Below are 24,757 nucleotides of genomic sequence, written 5' to 3'. Positions count from 1 at the left end.
CAGAACCACCTTAGGAGGTAGAGGGTGAAACGTGGCAACTCTTCCACAGGTGAATCAATATAGCAGACATGCTCAGGGTAGGAGGTTTTGCTAGGGCTTAAATCAGGTTGTCAACTCAAACACAATGGGCTTTGTTACTTCTGTATAAAGAGGAAATGGAGCAGTTTTTGGCCTCCTCAGACTGTATTGTAGGGTATACAGGATGGCAATTCCAGGCACAATCTTCAGGAGACACAAATCTGCTTTTAGCTATTCAGTGTTCCCCAGCAAGTTAATTAGCTGTTTCTAAAATGCATGGAAATATTCAGCATTTTCATAGTCAAGCCAATCTCCCAGATTTAAGCTTTGGGGGTGGGAATGAGTACGTGAGGAAGGGGGTCTGTCAGGGAAACAGAATAGAGCCCTTTTGGTGAGAGATCCCAACACCTGTGATTTATCTTAGAAATTACACATGCACTGTAATTCCAATACTTTAAAAAAAATTTTTTTTTTTTTTTGGTTTGAGCACTCCAGCTGGAGGGCTTGCTGACACCTCTCACTATCTTAGGCATGGGGAGTTACCTCTGGGTTCAAAAGTCCTTGGGTTGCAAGCACAGAGGAACTGCGAAATGCCTCCCTCAGAAATGCCCAACTGCGTAAGGGCAGAAGCAGGGAGTGGGCTCAGGTAGCAGCCAAGAAGGTTGCAAGAGCCAGGGGCACATCCTCTCACTGAGCGGTAAGGTTCCTGCAAGTGGGGTTTGGGGACCATTGCTTTGACAACTTGTCAAGGGTGCGGGGAGGGCTGTCCCAGCAAGGTGAAGGAGTCTGTAGGGAAGGTGTCTGCCCGGAGACCTCCTAAAGAGCAGAAGAGCGCGCACCCCGCCAACTGACAGTACGCGCCCCTTCTGTATCCGCTCCCCTCCCCCGCGGCCAGTCTCCGGGCAGAGGCGTCTCACGCCAGCAGGTCCTCCCTGGCTCCTCTCCTCACTAGTCCGAGCGGAGCGAGCCTCAGCGGGGGCCCCGCCTGTCTCCAGGCAGCTTGAGGCCCCGAGCGCTCGCCCAGCCTGTCAGTAACCGCCGTTTGCGTTTTCTTCCTTTCTTTCTTTCTTTTTTTTCTCTTCTTTTCTTTTCCCCTTCTGCCTTTGTCCCGCTTAGTAACTGGGCTCTGACCAATCGCCGCCTTACCGGCCGGCGCCGGCTCTCTCCTGATTGGCCCGCTTGGGGCGCGCAGCCGTCTCCCGCTCCTTCGCAGGAGCAAGGCAGACAAAAGACGCAGGCTCCAGGCTCCGGCAACCGGCCTCAGCCAATCACCACCCACCTTGCCTCTCTTCCCTCGCCCCGCTCCCTCCCCGCCTGGCTCGCGTGCTCCCGGCACTGACTCCTGGAGTGCGGCCAGCGCCCGGGCCGTACCATTCTGATTGAGGCTGGGGGAGAGCGCGGATGGCTGATCGGGGAGCCGAAGCCTAGAGAGCGGTGGGGAGACGTGAAAGTCGAGATGGAGGGAAGCTTTTTGAAGGTGTTCTCAGGCACCTGACAGAATCGCGGTACTTCGAGGCGGGACAGCGTGGAAGGGGCGGTAGTGATGCCTGCTTTTACCCCTCCAGGCGCGGTTGGGTGGCGCCTCAGCGGGTGGGCAGCGTGGGGCGGGGAGGGTGTCCCCTCCGCGCCGTTAAAATAAAACTCTAGTGGCTGGAGTCGGGGGAAAGCGTGAGGGCAGTCGGTGCGGGCGGGTTGCTTCTTATACCCCAGCGGGAGCGCCCAGACAAGCCGAACTGACTGGACTTTTCTGGCCGGCCCCATTCCCGAGGCTGGGGCAGCTTCGGTTCCGAGCCCGACCGGAGAGGAGCCGGAGTCCCGGCCCCTGCGGGGTTCGCTCTCTGCAGACCAGTGGGACCCCGAAACTTGAACGCAATCTCCAGCCCCCTTTTTTGCCTTCCTTTGTCACTTTCCCGGCTTTCTCCCAACGTGTTCTTTTTTTCCTCTTCATTCTCCCCCGAAGGACACAAAAGTGGCTTCCGCGGAAAGATTTGGAGGCGGTGGGAGCTTTTCTCTCCAGAGAGCGACTGTGTAGAAAGGATTTTTGGGAAGCCGATTTTTAACACCTCTGCCCTCCGTCCCCAAAGCCTCTGTGTAACCCTCTGAGGAGAAAAGCCCATAGCTTGAAAGTTCGGGGGCATTTTGTTGGGTTCTGTAGGAGAGAGGGGGAGGACCCTGTTCTGGTAGTTTGGCTGGACTAGTGCTGGCCGTTGAAAACCCCGAAGTACATTTCCCTGTGGAACTTTTGCAGATATATATTTTTAGATTTTTAAATACCAGATAAAAAATATATGCCTTCTATATATCTCCTGACGTCCTGCCCCTGACAGCGCGATGTACAATACGGTGTGGAGTATGGACCGCGATGACGCAGACTGGAGGGAGGTGATGATGCCCTATTCGACAGAACTGATATTTTATATTGAAATGGATCCTCCAGGTACTTGGGAGAAAAAAAAAATCTCGTGATGGGTCTGATTTGTATTTACCAAGAGCTTGGTGATGTTTTCAGGGCAGAAGTATTGCTGGATGCGCTAGGTTCGGGATGAGGGGAAGATTTGCAGTTACAGCTGCGGTAAAACTGCTTCTGGTTTACACGTTTAAAGTTTGCAGTTAGGACCCTGAACCTATTGTCCTGCGAAGGTGGGGGTGGGGGCTGGAAGTGGGGGTGGGACGAGAGACTCCTTTTTTAAATGATCATTTTTTTACTTTGCCTTTGCGTGTCGTTCAGGTTTTTCTTGTGCCCGCCACTTTTATTTTTTTCTTTTTCAATTAAAGACTCTTCTACCTGCAAAGGATGTTTTATATCCCGGGGTTAAAACCAGTCTTTCACTTTGGGCGAATTTTTGAAAGCTTGTCCTTTCATACATTTGTCTAATTTGGTTCGTTGTGTTTTACCCCGGTTAACTTCTGAAACTGAGTTATGTGATTATTCACTGTAAGACTCCCTTTTTCTCTTGCAGAAACAAATGCCGGTTAGTGATTTTTTTTAGGGATTGGGCGTTCGTATTCAGCCATGGTCTTAGTCTGAGGTTTTCCTTCTCAGAAGATAGTCGCTCAGAGAGATCTACGTGCAATATTTTATTACTCTTTAATTTAATGATGATTTAACTTAATTTATGGGATAGGGTTTAATGTAACTTGAATTCCTAGAGTAAAAACAAAACAAAAAACCATAAACGAGGGAACCTTTCTCTTTCCTGTGAATATGTGACATGTACATATGTGTTCCTATACACGTAATGTAAAGTATACATATATAGTACTAGATTTTTATTTTAAAGCTCTCTCTGACGCTATTACAGACATTTTGTGTATTTGGTAGGAAAGGAAAAGGAAGGCAAAATGGAAAAGTTGATTTTTTCTTTTAAAGTCTACCCCATTTTATGATAATTAGCTGTCAGATTTTATCAAACACTGTTTGCAATTACAGATGGTGCTTTATGTAATGATTCTGAATAAGTAGAGAGCCTTTGTGACTCCTTGTTTCTGTCGAGGATGAATTCTTTATGTATTTTAAAACGTGTAATGGCTAAGCCTACAGAATAAATGTGTGTCATTGGGGAACCTCGCTTATTATAAGACTGTATTTTTGGAAACGTTTGAAAGGATTTGAGCCATGCAAGTGTGAAGAAGTGTAACTGTCTTATAGAAGGTATGTAGAAATTTTTTCCTGTGTCCTTGCAAACAGTGAATTATCCTGTTTTTTTTTTTTTTTCAATTAGTCATAGTGTTAAATGGTGCTGTACTAAAAACTAATATTGAAATAAACCTTTTTCACTCTTGATGATCACTTAAGATTTTTTTCTCTTCCTTCATTTCAGAGCCTTCTTTATTTGCTTTTGTAATTGTGACTGCAATCCAGATGCAGCTTGTCAGTGTTTTGTAAAGTTTGTAAGATTTGCCACCCATCTATTGTGTCTTTTCCCCTTTGTTTCCCCCTAATGGTAAAGCATATTAGATACATTTGTCATACATATGAATAGAAATTTAGTACATCACTGGTACTTTTATTGTAAAAAGTAAGGTTAATAATTCTAGATTCCTGTTGTAAGAATTATAAATTCAAACTGCCTTAGAATTATACTGCATTACATAGTATCTTGCCTTGCAGACATACAAAGGGAATTTGTTGGGTGGGAGGTGAGTAGGGAGGAGGGGATAAAATGAAGAATGCATTTATGGTTGAAATATATTAGCCTAGTAGAAAACTACTGGCCAAGTTGAGTTGAGTTGTCCAAAAATAATTTTAAGAAAAGTTGACTATTAAAACTATATGGAGACGTGGGTCTTGTAAGGTTGTATAGAAAATTATGATCCAAACTTTATTTTCCATGGAAATAAACTTTTGAGTTTAAAATGTTCATCCTTGAATGAAATTGTGCATACTGAGATTCTATTGAGAATACTGAAAGGATACATATGCTGTTCTTTATTACCCCTTTTGTAGCTTTAATGTAGAATATGGTTAGTTACTCCTAACAGCTTTTTAAAAAGGAAGCACCCTTGAGTATGATGAAACACTGCCTATGAAGTGAATGGTTTTTCATGGAAATAGTGTGAATGTCAACCTTGTTTTATGTGATAAATTAAGTTTTCAAAATATTTAAAACTGTATCATTAGTGAAGCGGTTGTAGCATGTTTTGTAGGTTTTTCCTAGCTCCCACCCCACATCAAGCTCTTAATTATTTCCTTCCTGGACTGCTGTGATAGTGTACTAACTGCTCTCCCATTTCTATCCTGTTCAAGCCACAGTAATGTTAAGAGAATCATCTGATGACTTATCTTACAATGATAAATCTTCCAGTGGGTTTAAAAACCTCCCACTGGCTTCCCTTTGCCTACAAAAAAACAAAACAAAACAAAACAAAACAAAAAAACCAATAAATAAAAAAAATCCCCCGATTGCTTACCCTGTCATATAAGTCCCTCTAATTTTTGCTTCCAACTTAATTTTCTAGTTAATTCTCCTCCTGGAGTGCATCATAAATTCTATAGAAGCAATTTTGTGTTTGCTGTTCCTTGAATGTATGCTTTTTTCCCTCTTCCTGGGATGCCTTTCACTCGCAGTAGTCACATGTTGAAATCTTATATGTATGTGTTTTTAGGACCCAGGTCAGACGCCTTCAGTCTCAGAATATGTTCTCTAAACCCTTTTTTTTTTTTTTGTCTGAGGCAGAGTCTCACTCTGTTGCCCAGGCTGGAGTGCAGTGGCACGATCTTGGCTTACTGCAACTTCTGCCTCCTGAGTTGAAGCGATTCTCCTGCCTCAGCCTCCCAAGTAGCTGGGATTATAGGCATGTACCACCACACCAGCTAATTTTTGTATTTTTAGTAGAGACAGGGTTTCACCAGGCTGGTCTCAAACTCCTGACCTCAGATGATCTGCCTGCCTCAGCCTCCCAAGGTGCTGGGATTACAGGCGTGAGACACTGCGCCCGGCCTACTCTTCTAGCACTTCTCAGATGAAATTTTTTCCATTCTGTCTAGAGAAGCTACTGTACTATTTATGTGTACTTCTCCCTATGAAATTGGCTTCCCACCTTGTCATGAGCTTCTTAGCTTGCTCAGGGTCTTGCAAGTAGTAGACAATTTAGTCAGTATATGTTGAATTAATAAATAAGGAGCATTGTTTCCTTCTAGTCTTTAGGTGCCTTTCTACTTAAGGTCCTTGCCCAATTCATTGCTTGGCTATTGTAGTAGCCTAGGGCTAAATAGCTTTTGAATTAGACATTTGTTGACTTAGGGCCCTTAACTGTAATGTTGCCAATATTTTTATATGTTTTTTTCATCTTTATTTTCAAGACAGAGTCTCACTGTGTCGCTCAGTTTGGAGTGCAGTGGCGCCATCTCGGCTCACTGCAACCTCCGCATCCTGGGTTCAAAGGATTCTTGTCCCTTAGCCTCCCAAGTAGCTGGGACTACACAGGCACATGCTACCATGCCTGGCTAATTTTTGTATTTTTAGTAGAAATGGGGTTTTTCCATGTTGGCCAGGCTGGTCCTGAACTCCTTGCCTCAAGTGATCTGCCCACCTCGGACTCCCAATGTGCTGGGATTACAGACGTGAGCCACCACGCCTAGCCTTTCATCTTAATTTTAGACTGAGCCATAAATGCAAAATTTTATCTATTATTGCTTCTAGTGGCCTCAAAAACTATTTTTCAAAGATGTTTCCCTCTAGCCTGTCTTTTCAATAACTAACATTATCATGCATCCTGAAGATTCCTAATAACTGCATGGATTGGTGTATCTACAGTCACAGTAATGTAAAAGTTGAATCCAAATGGGAGTTTAGTATCTTAATGTTTGTGTATTTCCTGGCAGCAGTAGATATACTGAACTGTTCAGATGAAACATGAAACTTTTTATTGTTGGCTAGGTGTGGTGGCTCATGCCTGTGATCCCAGTGTGCTTTGGAAGCCCAAAGCAGGAGGATCGTTTGAGGCCGGGAGGTCTAGATCAGAATAGCTTTGTAAAGATACCATTTCTACAAAACAACAACAAAACTTTTGTATAGAAATGTTAAGATTGTAGAACAGAGAATCGCCTATAAGCATCCTGGTTAGTCTTGCTATAAATTCGGGAATTGGGATTATTCTGTAGCAAAGCTGGATAGAGGCCTCTCAAAGAGCCTCACCTTTGGTCTTTTGAGGATTTCCTATACACAACTGATTATAACTGATGCACAAAGGTTGTAGCTAGTGGTCTTGTTAGCTCAGCACTTTAGTTTTGACATTGTTATTGTTTTCATTTTAGGAAAATGTAATAACTTCCCTTTTTAAATTAATAGACAATTTTTTAAAATTGTTGGCTTTTTTTTGTTCTTATCAAGACAAACTTCTGAAATTATCTTTTTTTTTTTTTTGGAGACAGGGTCTCAGCTTTGTTGCTCAGGCTAGAGTACAGTGGCACGATCATGGCTCACTGCAGCCTCGACCTCTTGAGCTCAAATGATCCTTCCACCTCAGCCTCCCTAGTAGATGGGACTATAGGTGCTTGCCACCACACCCAGCTAAAGATTTAAAAATTATTTTTTGGTAGAGACAGGGTTTTGCCATGTTGCCTAGGCTGGCCTTGAACTCCTGGGCTCAAGTGATCTGTCTGCCTCAGCCTCCCGAAATGCTGGGATTACAGGCATAAGCCACCGCGCCCAGCCTGAAATTATCTTTAGGGCAGCAACATCTCTTCCATAGATAATTAGAAAATGAAAAGTTTTGTATGGCAAAACATGAATATAGGAAAGTCTAGAAAAGTGGTTTTAAATTTTTTTTGGTCTCAGTACCCCTTTTAGACTTAAAAAATTAGAAGACCTCAAAGGGCTTCTCTTTAAGTGGATTATATCTATTGATGTTTGTAGTATTAGAATAAAACTGAGAAATTAAAATATATTTAATTCATTAAAAAATAATAAAGCATTATACATGTGGCTTTTTTTTTTTTTTTTTTTTTTGAGACAGGGTCTTGCTTTGTTGTTCAGGCTGGTCTTGAACTCCTGGGCTCAAGTGATCCTTCTGCCTCAGCATCCTTCTGCACCACCATGCCTGGCAAACATATTTTAGCGTAACTTTTTTTTTTTGAGACAAAGTCTCGCTCTGTCACCCAGGCTGGAGTGTGGAGCGCAGTGGCGCGATCTTGGCTCACTGCAAGCTCCGCCTCCCAGGTTCATGCCATTCTCCTGCCTCAGCCTCCCAAGTAGCTGGGACTATAGGCATGTGCCACCACGCCCGGCTAATTTTTTTTTTGCATTTTTAGTAGGGACAGGGTTTCACCGTGTTAGCCAGGATGGTCTCGATCTCCTGACCTCGTGATCCGCCTGCCTTGGCCTCCCAAAGTGCTGGGATTACAGGCATGAGCCACCGCGCCCAGCCTAGCGTAACTTTTCTAAATGAAAAAATAACTATATTTTCTAAAAGCGAAAAGAATTAGTGGGAAGAATGGCATTGACATCTTTACTATCCAGCTTCATAGAAGACTTTTTTGGGTTTGTTTTTTTGAGACAGGGTCTCACTCTTTGGCCCAGATTGGAGTGCAGTGGCGTGATCTCAGCTCACCGCAACCTCCCATCTCCCAGGCTCACGCAGTTCTCCTGCCTCAGCCTCCTGAGTAGCTGGGATTATAGGCGCCCACCACCACGGCCAGCTAATTTTTGTATTTTTAGTAGAGACGGGGTTTTATCATGTTAGCCAGGCTGGTCTTGGAACTCCTGACCTCAAATGATCCACCTCCCAAAGTGCTGGGATTACAGGTGTGAGCCACCATGCCTGGCCAATAGAAGACATTTAAATTCCCATGTCTGCTCCTGCATTGAGTGTATTGAGATATTACAGGTTATAACCTCTGGAAAACTCCACTGTACAGTTGTAAGAGAATGAGAATGAAAATGGCAAATAATGTCTTAGTGATACTATGAAAATAGTTCTGACCTCTTAGACCCTCTGAAGGGTCTTGGAAACTCTGGATCACATTTTGAGACCTACTAGTCTAGAAGTTAGACTACATAGTTTGATGGACAACCTGGTAAAGTATCTTCTGACTTTGCAGCCAGACACAAAGGTTGTTTTGAAGAAGCTTATTTGCTTACCCTGAGATACTTGGTATTTTCAACCTGGCACAATTTAGATTAAGTAACATTTTGGTGGAAAACTGGTACACTGGCCCTATGGTTGGGGAACATACCTGCTGAGAGCTACATTGAAGAAATAGGTCATCTGCCAGTTCATGATCCTTACTGTTAACAGGTTAAGCAGCCTTCTGTGGTTGAATTTTTATTTTTAACCCTGCACATTTGGATTCATCTTATATAAAGACTTCTCCTGTGTGTAGTAATATGTTGCTTTTATGATCTAGGTGTCAGTTTTTAATTATATTGTCGTTTGGGACAAATGCTTATATAATCAAATGATGTAAAAGCTATGCCAGTTTTTTGTCTTCTTATTGAAAAAGATTAGTCATTGCTTTCATTTAATATAATGTATAGTGTATCCAACTATGTTTCACTAGAAGTATGGTGATTCTCTCATTTGATAATGCTTTTAAAATTTATTCTCATTGTTTTGATGCTGAATGCTTTTTTTTTTTTTTTTTTGAGACGAAGTCTCGCTTTTGTCCCCTAGTCTGGAGTGCAATGACGTGATATCTGCTCACTGCAACCTCTGACTCCCAAGTTCAAGCAATTCTCCTGCCTCAGCCTCCTGAGTAGCTGGGATTACAGGTGCTTACCACGACGCCCAGCTAATTTTTTGTACTTTAAGTAGAGATGGGGTTTCACCATGTTGGCCAGGAGGCTGGTCTCGAACTCCTGACCTCAGGTGATTCACCCGCCTCGGCCTCCCAAAGTGCTGGGATTACAGGTGTGAGCCACTGTGCCTGGCTTTTTTTTTTTTTTTTTTCGAGACGAAGTTTCACCCTTGTTGTCCAGGCTGGAGTGCAATGGCGTGATCTCAGCTCACCGCAACCTCTGCCTCCTGGGTTCCAGCGATTCTCTTGCCTCAGGCTCCTGAGTAGCTGGGATTACAGACACATGCCACCACGCCCAACTAATTTTGTATTTTTAGTAGAGATGAGGTTTCTCCATGTTGGTCAAGCTGGTCTCGAACTCCTGACCTCAGGTGTTCTGCCCGCCTGGGCCTTCCAAAGTGCTGGGATTACAGGTGTGAGCCACTGTGTCCAGCTGATGCTGAATACTTTTATATTTTTCTTAGAATGTAGAAAAGATAGGACATGTTTATGATTGCCATATTTAATAAGGTAAGTAGAAAAATATAAATGTATCTATGTGATATGATACAATTTTTTATTGGTATTAAAGAGGGAGATAGCCTGAGTATAGTAGAAAGAAAACAGGCTTTGGAAATAGATGACATAGATTACAAAACTAGCCTTGCTTCTTATCCTGCCCAGTGTTATATGGGTAGTACTTTAACCTCTCTGTGCATCTGTTTTCTGTAAAATTGAACTAATACCTACCTTTGCAGACTTGTGGGGATTAAATGTACCATATCAATATCTGGTACAGTATTTGACATATAGTGTGTACCCAATAAGTGTAGTTGTATTTAGAGCTTCTTATTGATAACATGTAATTATCCCATATCTACCTCTTTGGGTACTCTTGCAGTCAAAACCTTTGAGCTATTTTGCCCCGTTCTTTTCTTCCTTCCCAGTGTTTACTGGGGCCACATTTTATCCATTTTGTTTTTTGGAAGTGTTCTCTAGGGTCTTTTCTAGTTATAACATTTCACGAGTCTATGGAAATGTCAACCCAAGTCATCTTTTCCTTTTAGTTTCTATTGCCTCTTGTCCAGTTCCTCAATACCTCACCTTAGAAATGATTTGTAATGAAAGTAATAGTTGCTAACATTTGTTGAACAATTATTGTAGTCCAAGTACTATGTTAAATGATTTTATATGTATTCTTTTAGCCACACAACAAGCTTATAAAATTGGCGGTATTATTATCCCACTCTACAGACAGGAAACTGAGACTTAGGTTTAGTAACTTACCAAGTAGCAGAGCAGGTCTGTCTGCCTAACTAAAGCCCGGGTTCTTAACCAGTACCTCCTAACTGGTTGCTCTGTTTCTGATTTCTTCTTCCCCTCACTGTAAGTTTGTCCTGAATTCTTCAGCCAGGTTAGTTCTACTGAAATGTTATTTTCATTGTTTTACTGTTCTCAAAAATAATCAGCAGCTCTTAATTTCTTTTAAGTAGAGATCATATTCTTAAACTTTAGTAATATGGCACCAATTTATATATTTATAACTTATTACTAATTTTCTATTCATACTTATAGTCGAGTTCCTTCTAACCCTATACCCTGATTGCTCATTCCTATCTCAAGCTTTTGCTTAACCTGCTTCCTATGTAGAATATGCCCCTCCCACCCCCATCTTTAAATGAAGATCCTATCTGAGTCCCCCTTTCTTCTTAAAACCTTCTCCAAAAATTCTAGCACTGTACCCCTTTGTATGTAGGGCTATCTCTGTTATTTTGACATGGTATCATGTGTTATATTATGATACTTAATTATTTCATAAATATAATTCACCTCCCTAACCAGATAAGTTTCTTGAGGCCAGGCTGTTGTATTTCCATCGTATCTTTTTTTCTTTTTCTTTTTTTTGAGACAGGGTCTCATTTTGTCACTGAGGGGTGCAGTGGCGCACTGCAGCCTAAACTCTTGGGCACAGGTGATCCTCCCACCTCAGCCTCCTGATTAACTGGGACTACAGTCATGTGCCACCATGCCCAGCTTGTATCTTTTTTCCCTAAACATCCAGTGCCCAAGTATTTTGTTAATTTTAGGCCCATGGATCCAACTAGCTTCATTTTGTGACTTAAGCTTTAAAATGTTAATATTATTTATTATCAGCATGTGACCTCTAAACTTATGAAGATAATTGGCTGGACACTTATTGTAACAAAGGGAGTAATGAAAAAAAATGCAATGCTTAATGTTATTAGCAAGATTTATATGGTTTTGAGTAAAAGTTGTTTTTGAAACTTTGAACAACTAGAAATGAGTAGGCAGGGCACAGTGGCTCACACCTGTAATCCCAGCACATTGAGGTGCCGAGGCGGGTGGATCACTTGAGGTCAGGAGTTCGAGACCAGCCTGGCCAACATGGTGAAACCCCATCCTACTAAAAAGAAAAAAATTTGCCAGGCGTGGTGGCGCGCGCCTGTAGTCCCAGCTACTCAGGAGGCTGAGGCAGGAGAATCGCTTGAACCCTGGAGGCAGAGGTTGTAGCGAGCTGAGATCGCGCCATTGCATTCCAGCCTGGGCGTCAGAGTGAGACTCTTATCTCAAAAAAGAAATGAGTAATAAGTTTTTCACAGTGTATTAGGTTAGTTTTACATAGCACAGGGCCAAATGGAGAGTTTTAAGTTATCCAGTGTGTTATTATACCAATTAATTTTACCATGTGTAAGACTTGACTTTTAACAAGGTAAAGTGAGCCATCAAGCCTTATTAAAGATCAGTTTCCACATTGCTTGCCCATATATGTTGTATGTATTGTTCCTTGTGCATATTTGTAAATTCACATAAAGTAAAAGGGTTATCTCATTGTTTTATTTCTTTCTTTCTTTCTTTTTTTTTTTTTTTGAGACAGGGTCTTGCTCTGTTGCCCAGGCTGGAATGCAGTGGCGTGATCACAACTTACGGCAGCCTTCGCACCTCAGCCTCCCAAGTATATGGGGCTACAAGCATGCACCACCACACCTGGCTGATTTTTAAAGTTCGTTATTTTAATAAAAGAGACAGTAGGCTATGTCCAACCTGCCAAATCATACCGTTTTGCATGTCCCATATCAGTATGAAAACTGCCCTATGACTTGGTATTGATGAACCAACACAAAGCCAAAGTTAATACCATCTACCCTTATCCATACTTGGACTTCCTGTCTCATGTTCTGTTTATGGGCCAGATTGCCTGTCCTTACCTGAGGATATGCAACAACAAATCCAGAGCATGCAGCTGTGTAATCTTAAATATTGTGATAGTTTTTATTTATTAACTATTTTTAAATATTTATTATTTTTTTAAATAGAGATAGAGTTTTTCCAGGTTGCCCAGGCTGGTTTTGAACTCCTGGGCTCAAGCAATCCTTCCATCTCAGCCTCCCAAAATGCTGGAATTACAGGTGTGAGCCACCGTGCCCAGCCAGTATTTGTTTTTAAACTTAAGAAAAATTCAATTATGAATCAAAATTAAAAATCTGAATGAAAATTGCTTTGAAAAAGGTCTTGCTTAAAGGAATTGTTGTGCTGGAAATATATTGCTTTAGATTCTGTTCTTACATGTGTATTAGGCTTTTTTTTTCCATAGGGGATAGAGTGACCTTTCTACAACAGGGTCACTCAATATGGTCTAATTTATGTTGAACTGCTAATAGACATTTATAGAATTAGCCACAACCTTTTTTTCTGATGTTCTGGGACGTATTTTATAAAATATTTAATTCATATGTTTTCAGCTGTAAGCAACAGAACTAATTCAAAATGGCTTTAAAAATAATAAATTTTATCTTCTCATTTAATAGAGTTAGTTGATTTCAGGAGTTCAACAATGTCAGTAAAAACCCCGTATTTTGCTTAGCCATATATTGCTCAATTCTGCCATCCTTGGGACTGGCTTCATCCTCAGGCTAGTAGTAAAATGGTTGCAGTGATTCCAGGCATCATATCCATAAACAACAACTTCTAAAAGAAGAGGAAAAATATCTCTTCCCATGCCACTGTTTTTGGATAGAGGAAACTTTCTTCAAAAACCTCTAGCAAACTTCATTCCCATTTTTTTTGGCCAGAATTGGGTCATAGGCTAGTTCCTGAACCAGTCACCAGTAAATACCCTTAGGTTAATCACGTTTCTCAATCTGGAATGGTGTTGGCTTCTACTGAGGTATATAGTTGTATTGGGGAGAGATTCTGTTAAAGAGGAAGAGGGAGAGAATTAATGCTAGGAAATTAATTTGGAAAACCATAACTCTCTTCAATGTTACTGTCTTTGTCAATAAACAGTATTAGCAAGTTATTTTTTACTTTTTCAGAGTTAAAATCTAGCTGTGGGAAATGCATTTTCATTTTCTGTTATTTTTGAGATGGAGTCTTGCTCTGTCGCCAGGCTGGAATGCAGTGGCGCCATCTCAGCTCACTGCAACCTCCACCTCCCGGGTTTGAGCAATTCTCTTGCCTAAGCCTCCTGATTGGCTGGGATTACAGGCACCCACCACCATGCCTGGCTAATTTTTTTATTTTTAGTAGAGACGCGGTTTCACCATGTTGGTCAGGATGGTCTCGATCTCTTGACCTTGTAATCCACCCACCTTGGCCTCCCAAAGTACTGGGATTACAGGTGTGAGCCACTGTGCGCAGCCACATTTTCATTTTCTAAGTTGGACTTCATATTAACTTCATTGAGTTAATATAAGATAGACCTTTTTCTGTCTTGTTGGTTGCTTACTAGAAGATAAGGAAGCTAACATTTCTGGTTGACAGTTAACTAATTTGAGGAATGTAGGCATTGGAATAGAGTGTTAGTATAGCAAGTAAATGGGTGTAAGAGAACATTTTGCAAAACTATACATTTAAAATTCTAAAGTTCAGTAAATTAAGTAAACTTGGGACCTATGGAATGATTTATGATAGAAAGCTAACCTGAAAAATTAGGAGCTGTCAAGCCTGGGCAACATGGAGAAACCCCGTCTTTACAAAAAATGCAAAAATTAGCTGTGCATGGTGGTGCACTTTTATAGTCCCAGCTACTTGGGAGGCTGAGGTGGGAGGATCACTTGAGCCCTGGAAGTAGAGGCTGCACTGAGCTGTGATTATACCACTGCACTCTAGCCTGGGTGACAGGGCAAGACCCTGTCTCAAAAAAAAAAAAAAAAAAAAAAAAAAATTAGGAGTTGGGTACAGTGGCATGTACCTGTAGCCTCAGCTACTTGCAAGGCCAAGATGGGAGTTTTGCTTGAAACCAAGAGTTGAAGATCAACCTGGGCAACATAGTGAGATTATCTCAAAAAAAAAAATTGGAATACTACTTTAAAGTAACCTATCGATTATATCTTTCAATTAAAATGTATGATGTGCCTAAGTATTGATTTTTCTCAGTATGTTAGAAATGTAGAGGCAGTATAGTGGAGTAGTTAAGAGAGGAGTCTCTGGAATCAGAATGCCTGAGTTCAGATTGTGCCTCTGCCACTTCTTAACATGTGTCCTTTGGCAATTTACTTATCTTTTCTGTGTTGTGGTTTCCTCACCCAAAAAGTAGGGTAATAATGGTCACTCAATAGGGTTATGAGGATTTAGGAGATTAATAACTGTCAAGTACTTAGTGTGGTACTTGGAACACCTGTAAATTTTTTTGTTTGTGTGTTAATTCATGTTTTTCAACAAATATTTGACTGCCAGGCACTATTATAAGTGTAGTAGCAAACAAAACAGCAAAAATGCTTCATGGACTCTACATTTCTAAGGGAGTGAAGAGAGCAGAGAATAAACAAATTCATAAGTAAAATACATAATGATGGTGATAAATGCTGTGGAGAAAGAAACAGAGGATAAAAATAGAGTACAGGATGAGAGATCTGCTGTTTTAAATAGGAGGCCAGGGAGGGCCTGGCCTCATTCCTAAAGGAATGAGGGAGCAGGTCATACGGAAATAACAGGTGTGAGGATGGGGGTTCCAGGTAGAGGATATCAGATGACCTACCCTGAGGCAGGAGCATCACTGTGATGTATTCAGGGATCATCTAGGAGGCCAATGTGACTAGAATGGAATGAGGGAAAAGTAGTAAAAAAAGAAGACAAGTGGCCAGGCGTGGTGGCTAATGCCTGTAATCCCGGCACTTTGAGAAGTTGAGGTGGGCAGATCACCTGAGGTCAGGAGTTTGAGACCAGCCTGGCCAACGTGACAAAACCCTGTATCTACTAATAATATAAAAATTATTTGGGTGTGGTTGTGGGCGCCCATAATCTCAGGTACTTGGGAGGCTGAGACAGGGAACCTGGGAGGCAGAGGTTGCAGTGAGCTGAGATCGTGCTACTGCATTCCAGCCTGGGTGGTAGAGCGAGACTCCATCTCAAAAAAAAAAAAAGTAGGCCGGGCGCGGTGGCTCACGCCTGTAATCCCAGCACTTTGGGAGGCCGAGGTGGGCGGATCACAAGGTCAGGAGATCGAGACCACGGTGAAACCCCGTCTCTACTAAAAATACAAAAAATTAGCCGGGCGCGGTTGTGGGCGCCTGTAGTCCCAGCTACTCGGGAGGCTGAGGCAGGAGAATGGCGTGAACCCGGGAGGCGGAGCTTGCAGTGAGCTGAGATCGCGCCACTGCATTCCAGCCTGGGTGGTAGAGCGAGACTCCATCTCAAAAAAAAAAAAAAAAAGTAATGTTATGGGTGGTGAGGCTTTGCCACCATGTATGCCATTGTAAGCCATTGTAAGAATTTTGGCTTTTAAAACTTGTATGAGATGAGAAGCCATCAAAGTGTATTGAACAGTGATGTACTATGATTCTTGGCTTAAAGAATCATTCTAGCTGCTGGTGGAAAGAGGGAAAGGTGGAATTAGAGAAACTGGTTAGGAGGCTATTGCAACAATCAAGCTGAGGGATGATGGTGGCTTGGACAAGGGTAGAAGCTGTGAGGTTGTAAAAAGTGGTTGTGTTCCAAATGTTACTAGTTATATAGCTTGTCATTTCCAAACTGACTTACTTTATTTTCTAATTTCTTAGCTTTGTATTTCTCCATATGCTATACATGCTTTAATAATTAACAAGTTTAACTTTTAAAATAATGCCAAAGCTATTTATATATATTTTGATGTATTTTTCTGTGTGGGTTTTTTTTTTTTTTGTGTGTGTGACTGGGTCTTGCTCTGTTACCCAGGCTGGAGTGCAGTGGCACCAACAGCTAACTGTAGCCTTGACCTCCTGGGCTCAAGTGGTCTTCCCACCTTAGCCTTCTGAGTAGCTGGGACTGACTACAGGCATGCACTACCACACCTGGCTAATTAAAACAATTTTTTTTTTGTAGAGACAGGATCTTGCTGTATTGTCCAGACTGGCCTTGAACTCCTGGCCTCAGGCACTTCCCTTACTCTGGCCTCGCAAGTCCTGGGGTTACAGGCCTGAGCCATTAAGCCTGGCCTATCTTTCTCTCTCTCTTTCTCTCTCTCTTTCTCTCTTTCTTTCTCTCTCTCTTTCTTTCTTTCTTTCTTTCTTTCTTTCTTTCTTTCTTTCTTTCTTTCTTTCTTTCTTTCTTTCTTTCTTTCTTTCTTTCTTCCTTTCTTTCTTCCTTTCTTTCTTCCTTTCTTTCTTCCTTTCTTTCTTCCTTTCTTTCCTTTCTTTCCTTTCTTTCCTTTCTTTCCTTTCTTTCCTTTCTTTCCTTTGTTTTCTTTCTCTTTCTTCTTTCTCAGGTTTCACTCTGTTGCCCAGGCTGGAGTGCAGTGGCATGATCTTGGTTCACTGCAGCCTCAATCTCCCAAGCTCAAGCAATCCTCCTACCTCAGCCTCCCGAGTAGCTGGGACTACAAGTGTGTGCCACCATGCCCAGCTAATTTTTCTCTTTTTTGAAGTGTTAAGTGATTCAGATCTCTGACATCCAGTTGCCAAGCAACAGTATATGTGGCCTTGGTTGTTTGATGAAAGCTTGCTCATGAGTTACTTTTTAAGTAAACATTAGTTGATAAATTTAGATTGTACTATAATATACTTTTTTTTTTTGGAGACAGGATATTGCTGTCACCTAGACTGGAGTGCAGTGGCACAAACATGACTCACTGTAGCCTTGACCTCCTGGGCTCAAGTGATCCTCCTGCCCCAGCCTCCTGAGTAGCTAGGACTATAGGTGCGTGCCACCATACCTGGCTAATTTTTTGACTTTTTTGTTGGGATGAGGTCTTACTGTGTTGCCCATGCTGGTTTTGAACTCCTGAGCTCAAATGGTCCTCCTGCCTTGGCCTCCCGAAGTGCTGGGATTATAGATGTGAGCCACCACACCCAGCCAATTTACTTTCAGAAGTAACTTTGGAAGAGAAAATTTCCTGATGTTCTTAGTTTTTTTGGTGGGCTGTGAAGGGGAGAAGAAACTAAAGAGAACGAAGCCATGCCATACATGTTTCATTTTACTTTATGTGCTGAAGTTCTTGCTTTCTGAGAATAATTAATACAGATGTATGTTATTTTCTTTTTGGTGTAATGTTTAAGTGCTTGAGGATAGATAGATATTGATATAAAATGGGTAAAGTATCTGTGTTTAAGAGCTCCAGACTCAGGTTGTTGGAATTTCCTATTCTAGCCCTGCCTATTTCTAGTTTGTGACCTTGGACAGTTTTCTAATCTGTATAGCATAGAAAAGAATATTAATCCTACTGTAGGATTATTGTGAGAACTATATGAAATAGTACACATAAGACACTTAGGGCAGGTATCTATTGCTCTTGTTATTTTCATTATTTATTTATTTAAAACAAAAATTTATTTATTTATTTATTTAAAACAAAAAAATTTTTTTTTATTTTGAGATAGAGTCTTGCTCTATCACCCAGGCTGGAGTGCAGTGGTGTGATCTTTGCTCACTGCAATCTCTGCCTCCTGGGTTCAAGTGATTCTTCTGCCTCACCCTCCCCAGTAGCTGGGACTGCAAAGGCATATTTTTAAAAAAGAGATAAGGTCTCCCAGGCTAGCCTGCAGTGCCCTGATCATAGCTCACTGCAACCTTGAGCTGGGTTTAAGGGATCCTCCTCCCTCACCCTCCCAAGTAGCTAAGACTACAAGTATGCACTAAAAGCCTGGCTACTTTTTTTTTATTTTTAATTTTTGTAGAGATGGCATCTCACTATGTTTCCCAGGATGGTCTCAAACTCCTGTCTTCAAGTGATCCTCCTGCCTCAGGCTCCCAAAGCAGTGGGATTATAGGCATGAGCCGCTGTGCCTGGCTTGTTTTCATTATTATTATTAAAACTGGGATGCTTTGTGGCCCATCTCCATAGTGTCCCATTCAGAGGAAGAACCAGCCTAACATTCAAATTAAATTGAAAAGTAATTTAAGTATTTATTCCATCTTCTCAAAAATGCCAAAGGGGTTTACATTCATAAAGCTACAATACTACTTAAAATCCTATTTCTTCATGTTTGGGATGGTTAATCCCAAACTTTCTTCTCTCTTAAAACTTACCAACTCATAACAACGTGAATGGTCTCATTTTTGTGTTTCTTTTGTAACCCTTCTCAAACCTATTAAGTTTCTATTCCACGAGTACCTGCCTCCCGTTAAACTCTCTCCTTTGCGTGTGTTGTTATTCTGATCTGTACAGTAAGGGCCAGAAACCAAGAGAGCAAAGAAAAGAAGCTATGAATACTCAAATATAGCAACATTTTCGCTTCTGTCACACTTACCTGTGGTAGAGGATATAACATGCTTTGGCTTTTGGAAAAAAGTCTGTTTAGTTTTAGAAGGACAATGAGGTGTTTCAGACCTGTTGCAGCACATTAATTCGGGACTTGGAATTTAGTTTTTCTCCAGATAGTCATAAACTATATAAGAGCTGCTATCATATCTTTCTAACTGGGACTGGTTCCTAGTGTTCAGCCCTTGAAATTTAGTATTGCCAGATAAAATATATGCAATATGGACCATGCAGTATTATTCATTGTTTATTTGAAATTCAAATTTAACTGGGTGTCCTATATTTTTATTTGCTAAATCTAGCAACCTTAATTTAGAGAGAGGGTGCTGACTAGGCTGTATTTTCTAGTACATTCTCTGTGGTGTTTAAGAATACATGTGTAACTTGATGTAGTGGATATGAGGATACTTTCAGCTTTGATAACAGAAAATCCAACTCAAATTAGTTAAAACAAAGGGAATTTGAATTTGAATTATATGGGCTTATGTAATTGAAAAGACCAAAGGGAGTGAGGGCCCCTGGCATAGTTTGATCAAGGATACAGGCTTTGGCCCTGTTTTTCTATAATTCTCTTGACTTTACCCTGTATTAGCTTTTTTTTTCCTCATACGGGCTTCCCCAGTAGTACAAGATGGCTGCCTTTGTATGTTTCCTCATTCCTGGGAGAGAAAGAAGATTTTTCCTACAAATACAGTGCAAAAATCCTAAGCTTGACACTAGTTGAACCATCTCGTGCTCCAAAGGATCACTGTCTTAAAATCTGGGTAGCTTTCTGTGTCTAGACCAGTGGCTTTTAAACTTGAGTGTGCATTAGAAGTACCTGGAGGACTTGTGAAATTACAGACTGCAGCCAGACACTGTGGCTCGTGCCAGTAATCCCAGCACTGTTGGAGGCCAAGGCGGGAGGATTACGTGAGTCCAGGAATTCAAGATCAGCCTGGGCAACATGGTGAAACTCTGTCTCTACCAAAAAGGCTGGGCTGTGGCTCGGGCTTTTCCTTCGTAATCCCAGCACTTTGGGAGGCCGAGACGGTGGATCACGGTATCAGGAGATCGAGACCATCCTGGCTAACACGGTGAAATCCCGTCTCTACTAAAAATACGAAAAAAAAACTAGCCGGGCTCGGTGGCTGGCGCCTGTAGTCCCAGCTACTCGGGAGGCTGAGGCAGATAAATCCAGGAGGCGGAGCTTGCAGTGAGCTGAAATCCGGCCACTGCACTCCAGCCTGGGCGACAGAGCGAGTCAAAACAACAACAACAACAACAACAACAACAACAAAATTAATGAGGCCTGGTGGTGTATGCCTGTAGTCTGAGCTACTTGGGAGGCTGAGATGGGAGGATTGCTTGAGCCTGGGAGGTCAAGGCTGCACTGAGCTGTGATTATGCCGCTGCACTGCAGCCTGGATGACAGAGAAGATGCTATCTCAAAAAACAAAAACACAACACACAAATTGCTAGGTCCTTCCCCCCAAATGTCTAGTTGAGTAGGTTCAGTAGACTTGGTTCCAAGAAGTTGTATTTGTAACATGTTCCCAGATGTTACTGATTTTGCTGGTCACAAACCACACTTTAAGAACCACTGTTATGTCAAATCAGGGCCTACTCCTGGAGCTGAGGAAGGGGTCAATCCCACTTAAACTTTTTACCAGTGAGGGGAGGGGGTAAGATGTTTGGAAGATAACAACAATGTCCACTGAAGAGAGGACTACTGGTTTTTTTTGCATATCTAGTTTCTCTTCCCTCTTACTTAGGTAAGAACTTCCTGATTTTTCTCTTGGAACCACTCCTCCTTCATTTGGAATGATGTGGCTTGGGTGGTTGGCCTAACCCATTGGTTTAAGGGTGGGCACGTGATCTAGGCCTGGTCAATGAGAGCACTTGCATAGTCACAGTGATCAGCCCAGGAGTGAATAGGGCAGTGATCTTTGTAGTTTAGTCAGTGTATGTTAGTATACGTTGCCATTTACTGTCCTGGCTAGGGATATGAAGATTACATAATCCCTGTCCTCAAGAAGCTCAGACTGTAGTTACGAAAGACATACTTGTAAATATACCATGCAACGCTCCTCTTTATAATTACCTCTCTTTCTCCTGGCTGTCATCTAAAATATATTTTTATTACATACTGTACTACCACCTTTACAATCCTTAACCATACTTATAATTATTTAGTGTCTTTAGTCCTCATTAAATTATAAATTCCATCAGGATAAGGACTGAGTCCATAATTAGTTGCTGGATCTTCAATACCTAGCCCTGTCTCTGGCACATAGAAAGTACTCAGTAAATACTGATTGAATGGATGTCGAAGTATAGCAGTAGAAGAATATATAAACGAAATAGGGAATCATTGGTTTACTGGTAGGGTAGGAGAAGTAACAGCCTGAATAAATGCATAAAGTTATTAAAACACCTTAAGTTTTGTTGAAGACAATGTATGAGATATAGGACATGGCCTGTGCATGGTGGCTCATGCTTGTAATTCTGGCGTTTTGGGAGGCTGTGGTGGGAGGATCACTTGAGCTCAGGAGTTCAATACCAGCCTGGGCAACATAATGAGATCCCCATCTCTTTAAAAAAAATCTGGTTGGGTGTGGTGGCATATGACTGTAGTCCCAGCTACTCAGGAGGCTGAGGTGGGAGGATTCCTTGGGCCCAGGAGGCTGCAGCGAACTGTGATTGGGCCACTGCACTCCAGCTTGGGCAACAGAGCATAACCTTGTCTCAAAAAAAAAAAAAAATTTGAGAGATAGGAAGTTGTATTAGATGAATCTGGACCAGTAGGTGGGGTCCAGATCATGAAAGTCCCTGAACGCTACATTTAGGGGTTGAATTTTATCCTGCTGACATTTGGGAAGCCATTGACTGATTGGTTTTAAGTAGGGAAGAGAGTACATTGGCTATAAGGTGAAAAATAGATTGGAGGAGAATAAGATTAAAGAAGGAAAACTGGTTAGGAGGCTATTTCAGTACAGAAGAAAGATGTTATGAAACCATAAGGCTAAGATTGTAGCAGTGAGAATGAATAGTAGAGTTGTTTAAAAAGTAGAATTGGTGGACCTTAGAGGCTATTCTGAGGAAAATGAAGTAATCTAGAATGACTTTTAGTTTTCTAGCTTGGTAGATGGTGGTAGTATAAACCAAGAGAAGCAAGTTGAGGAAGAAGGCCAGATTTGGATTATATGGCCTCTTACATAAAAATGAGGGAATGGTGAAATGGCCCAGGTTTTCTTCTTTTGGTGGGATTCTTTTTCTCTTAGGTTTCACTTGGGCAGGAGAGGAGAGTGGCTTCTACTACTTCTAGGTCTGGGGACTAGAGCAGATGATAGTAAATCAGATATTACTGAGTTCATAGGGTGGAGGAGAGATTATAGTGAGAACTGAATGCTTCCAGGTTTTAGTTGCTAAAGTAATTTTTAGTTTTCAGATGTTTAAGCTGCCTCATCCTTTTTGAAAGCAAGTGTATAAATTATAAGAAAATTAACTCTTAAGATTCATGAATTAGCTTCACTATTGGTGGAGATGTGAATTGCTGCAGCTGTTTTGGAAAGTTTGTCAGTATATAGTAAAATAGCTCTTCTGGGAATCTGTTCTGTAGAAATAAAAGTGCCAACATATGAAGGTGTATGTATGGATATTTTTATAACGTTTCCAATATTTGCTACTAAAAACAGCCTGAATATCCATCAGAAGTAGGTATGGAAGTGTAAATTGTCATGTACCTATGTTGTGGAATATTTTGCAACTCAGAGAATGTATTATAATTCTGTATATATTTACCTGGAGGGATGTCTGTAATAGATTGTAAAGTAAGACAAACAAGTTATAAAGAAATGTGTTTAATAAGATCCCATTTTTATAAAAAAACCAAAAACAATGTTTCACGTTCTTTTTTAGGATTATAGGAACCTGAAGAAAGGTGTAAAGGTGTATTTCATTTCAGGTCCTCTTTCCATGTCTTATCGCAGTGAACAAAAGAAAGTCCTTATTTTATGTAGGAGGACATGTGACAATAAATAAGAAGTGAATATATAGTATGTTAGGTGGAGATAAATATTATAGAGAAAACAACTACTGGCTTAAGGGGGGTGGAGGACAGAGATGGAATTGCTATTTTATTTTGGGTAGTCAGAGGAGGCCTCACTGATATGGTGACTTAACTTTCTTTTTGTGAAATACAGTACTAAAAAGTGTAGGAAACATAAACATACAGTTTGTTGGCTTCATGTAAATTGAACAGCTACTTAACAACCACCTAGATAAAGATTTTATAGATAGCCAGCTTCTCAGAGACCCAAAACATGCCCCCACTCTTTTTTTTTTTGAGACAGAGTCTCGCTCTGTCACCCAGGCTGGAGTGCAGTGGTATGATCTCAGCTCACTGCAATTTCTGCCTCTGGGTTCAAGCAATTCTCATGCCTCAGCCTCCTGAGTAGCGGGGATTACAGGCATGCACAGCTACATGCGGCTAATTTTTGTATTTTTAGTAGAGATGGGGTTTTATCATGTTGGCCAGGCTGGTCTTGAATTCCTAACCTCAAGTGATCTGCCTGCCTCAGTCTCCCAAAGTGCTGGGATTACAGGTGTGAGCACTGCACGGAGCCTAAAACATGCCCTTTTCTAATTATATTCCCTTTCTTACCACCAGAGGTAAGAAGGCGGTGGTGGGGCATGTTTTGGGTCTCTGAGAATCTTTGTGTAGATGCTGCCTTGAGAGGAAGAAGTATTGTTAGAAGACTGGTTTGAATTTGGTCTGCTTACCAACTATGTGACATTGAATGGTTGTCATATAAAATGGAAGTAATAATACTTAATTCACAGGGTTTTAAAATAAGAATTATAACTATGTACCCGTGTATATATATTCACATATATATGTAAAGAAATAACACCTAGTATCTGGCATATAGCAGGTACTCTACACATCTTTCGTGAAGATCAGTGTTTTTGTGATATGGTAATAGGGAAATGTGTAGAGCTTGTGCTAGAGATTTTGTTAGAGGCAGCTACGTATCTTACTTGCTAGAGGCTACTTGGCTCTGGTATGTTTGGCTCTAAGATCAGGATGGGTAAAATCCTGGGATAAGAGAAGCAATGTAGCAAGTGTGAGTGACCATGTTTCTTTTCTTATGGGTCATTTTAACTTTTTCTATGGGAAAATTAAAAAAAAAACAAAAACCTTTTTTTGTTCCCAGGCTGACTCTCCGCCCCCCCAACTTTTTTTCATTTTCTGTCTCAGTAAAATTCCGCTGCTGTTCAGCATAATTATTTCTTGGATCTTCACTTCCTCTCTATGGTAAGCCTAAATGCTGACCATCTCAAGCAGTAATTCAACAAATATTTGTTGGTAATGGCTTCTATGTGTGAAACACTTGGCACTGGAGATACAAAGATAGGTAAGAAAATATGTGCCCTAAAGGAGCTCATAGTCTTTGAATACAAAGGTAGGGTTCAATAACTAAACTGTCATCACTAAACTTTTTATTAGAAGGTTGAGAAGAGCTCTGTAGAATCAAAGAAGAGGTATTACTTAATAAGGCCTGAGAATATGAGGGAAAGTTTTGTGGAAAAAAACATGCATAACTTGAGTCTTAAAAAAAAAGTAGCTGGGCTGAGCGTGGTGGCTCAGGCTGAGCCCAGTGGCTCACGCCTGTAATCTCAGCACTTTGGGAGGCAAAGGTGGGCAGATCACTTGAGGTCAGGAGTTCGTGACCAGCCTGGCCAACATGGTGAAACCTCAACTCTACTAAAAAAAAAAAAAAAAAAAAAGCCAAGCATGGTGGCACGTGCCTGTAGTCTCAGCTACTCGGGAGGCTGAGCCAGGA

General features: G+C 41.3%; 1 protein-coding gene across 3 annotated transcripts in view; it reads left to right on the top strand.

Moving 5' to 3' along the window:
- Nucleotides 1-1,275: 1,275 nt before the first annotated feature.
- Nucleotides 1,276-24,757, top strand: part of PIK3R3 (phosphoinositide-3-kinase regulatory subunit 3) — a 95,770-nt gene continuing 72,288 nt past the window's right edge. The window contains exons 1-2 of one of the 3 annotated variants that reach the window (XM_017961107.3): nt 1,276-1,523; nt 2,346-2,455. In XM_017961107.3, the coding sequence (XP_017816596.1) occupies nt 2,350-2,455 (106 nt within the window). In that variant the 5' untranslated portion in view covers nt 1,276-1,523; nt 2,346-2,349. Of the gene's footprint in view, nt 1,524-1,681; nt 1,700-2,345; nt 2,456-2,720; nt 3,671-24,757 lie in introns of those variants that run through there. The other 2 variants (XM_017961117.3, XM_017961119.3) reach the window with 2 other exon arrangements.

This window comes from Papio anubis, chromosome 1 (assembly GCF_008728515.1).
Source record: "Papio anubis isolate 15944 chromosome 1, Panubis1.0, whole genome shotgun sequence".
NCBI lineage: Eukaryota > Metazoa > Chordata > Mammalia > Primates > Cercopithecidae > Papio > Papio anubis.
The sequence above is the reverse complement of the archived record's forward strand: the minus strand, read 5'-3'. Positions and strand labels throughout refer to the sequence as shown.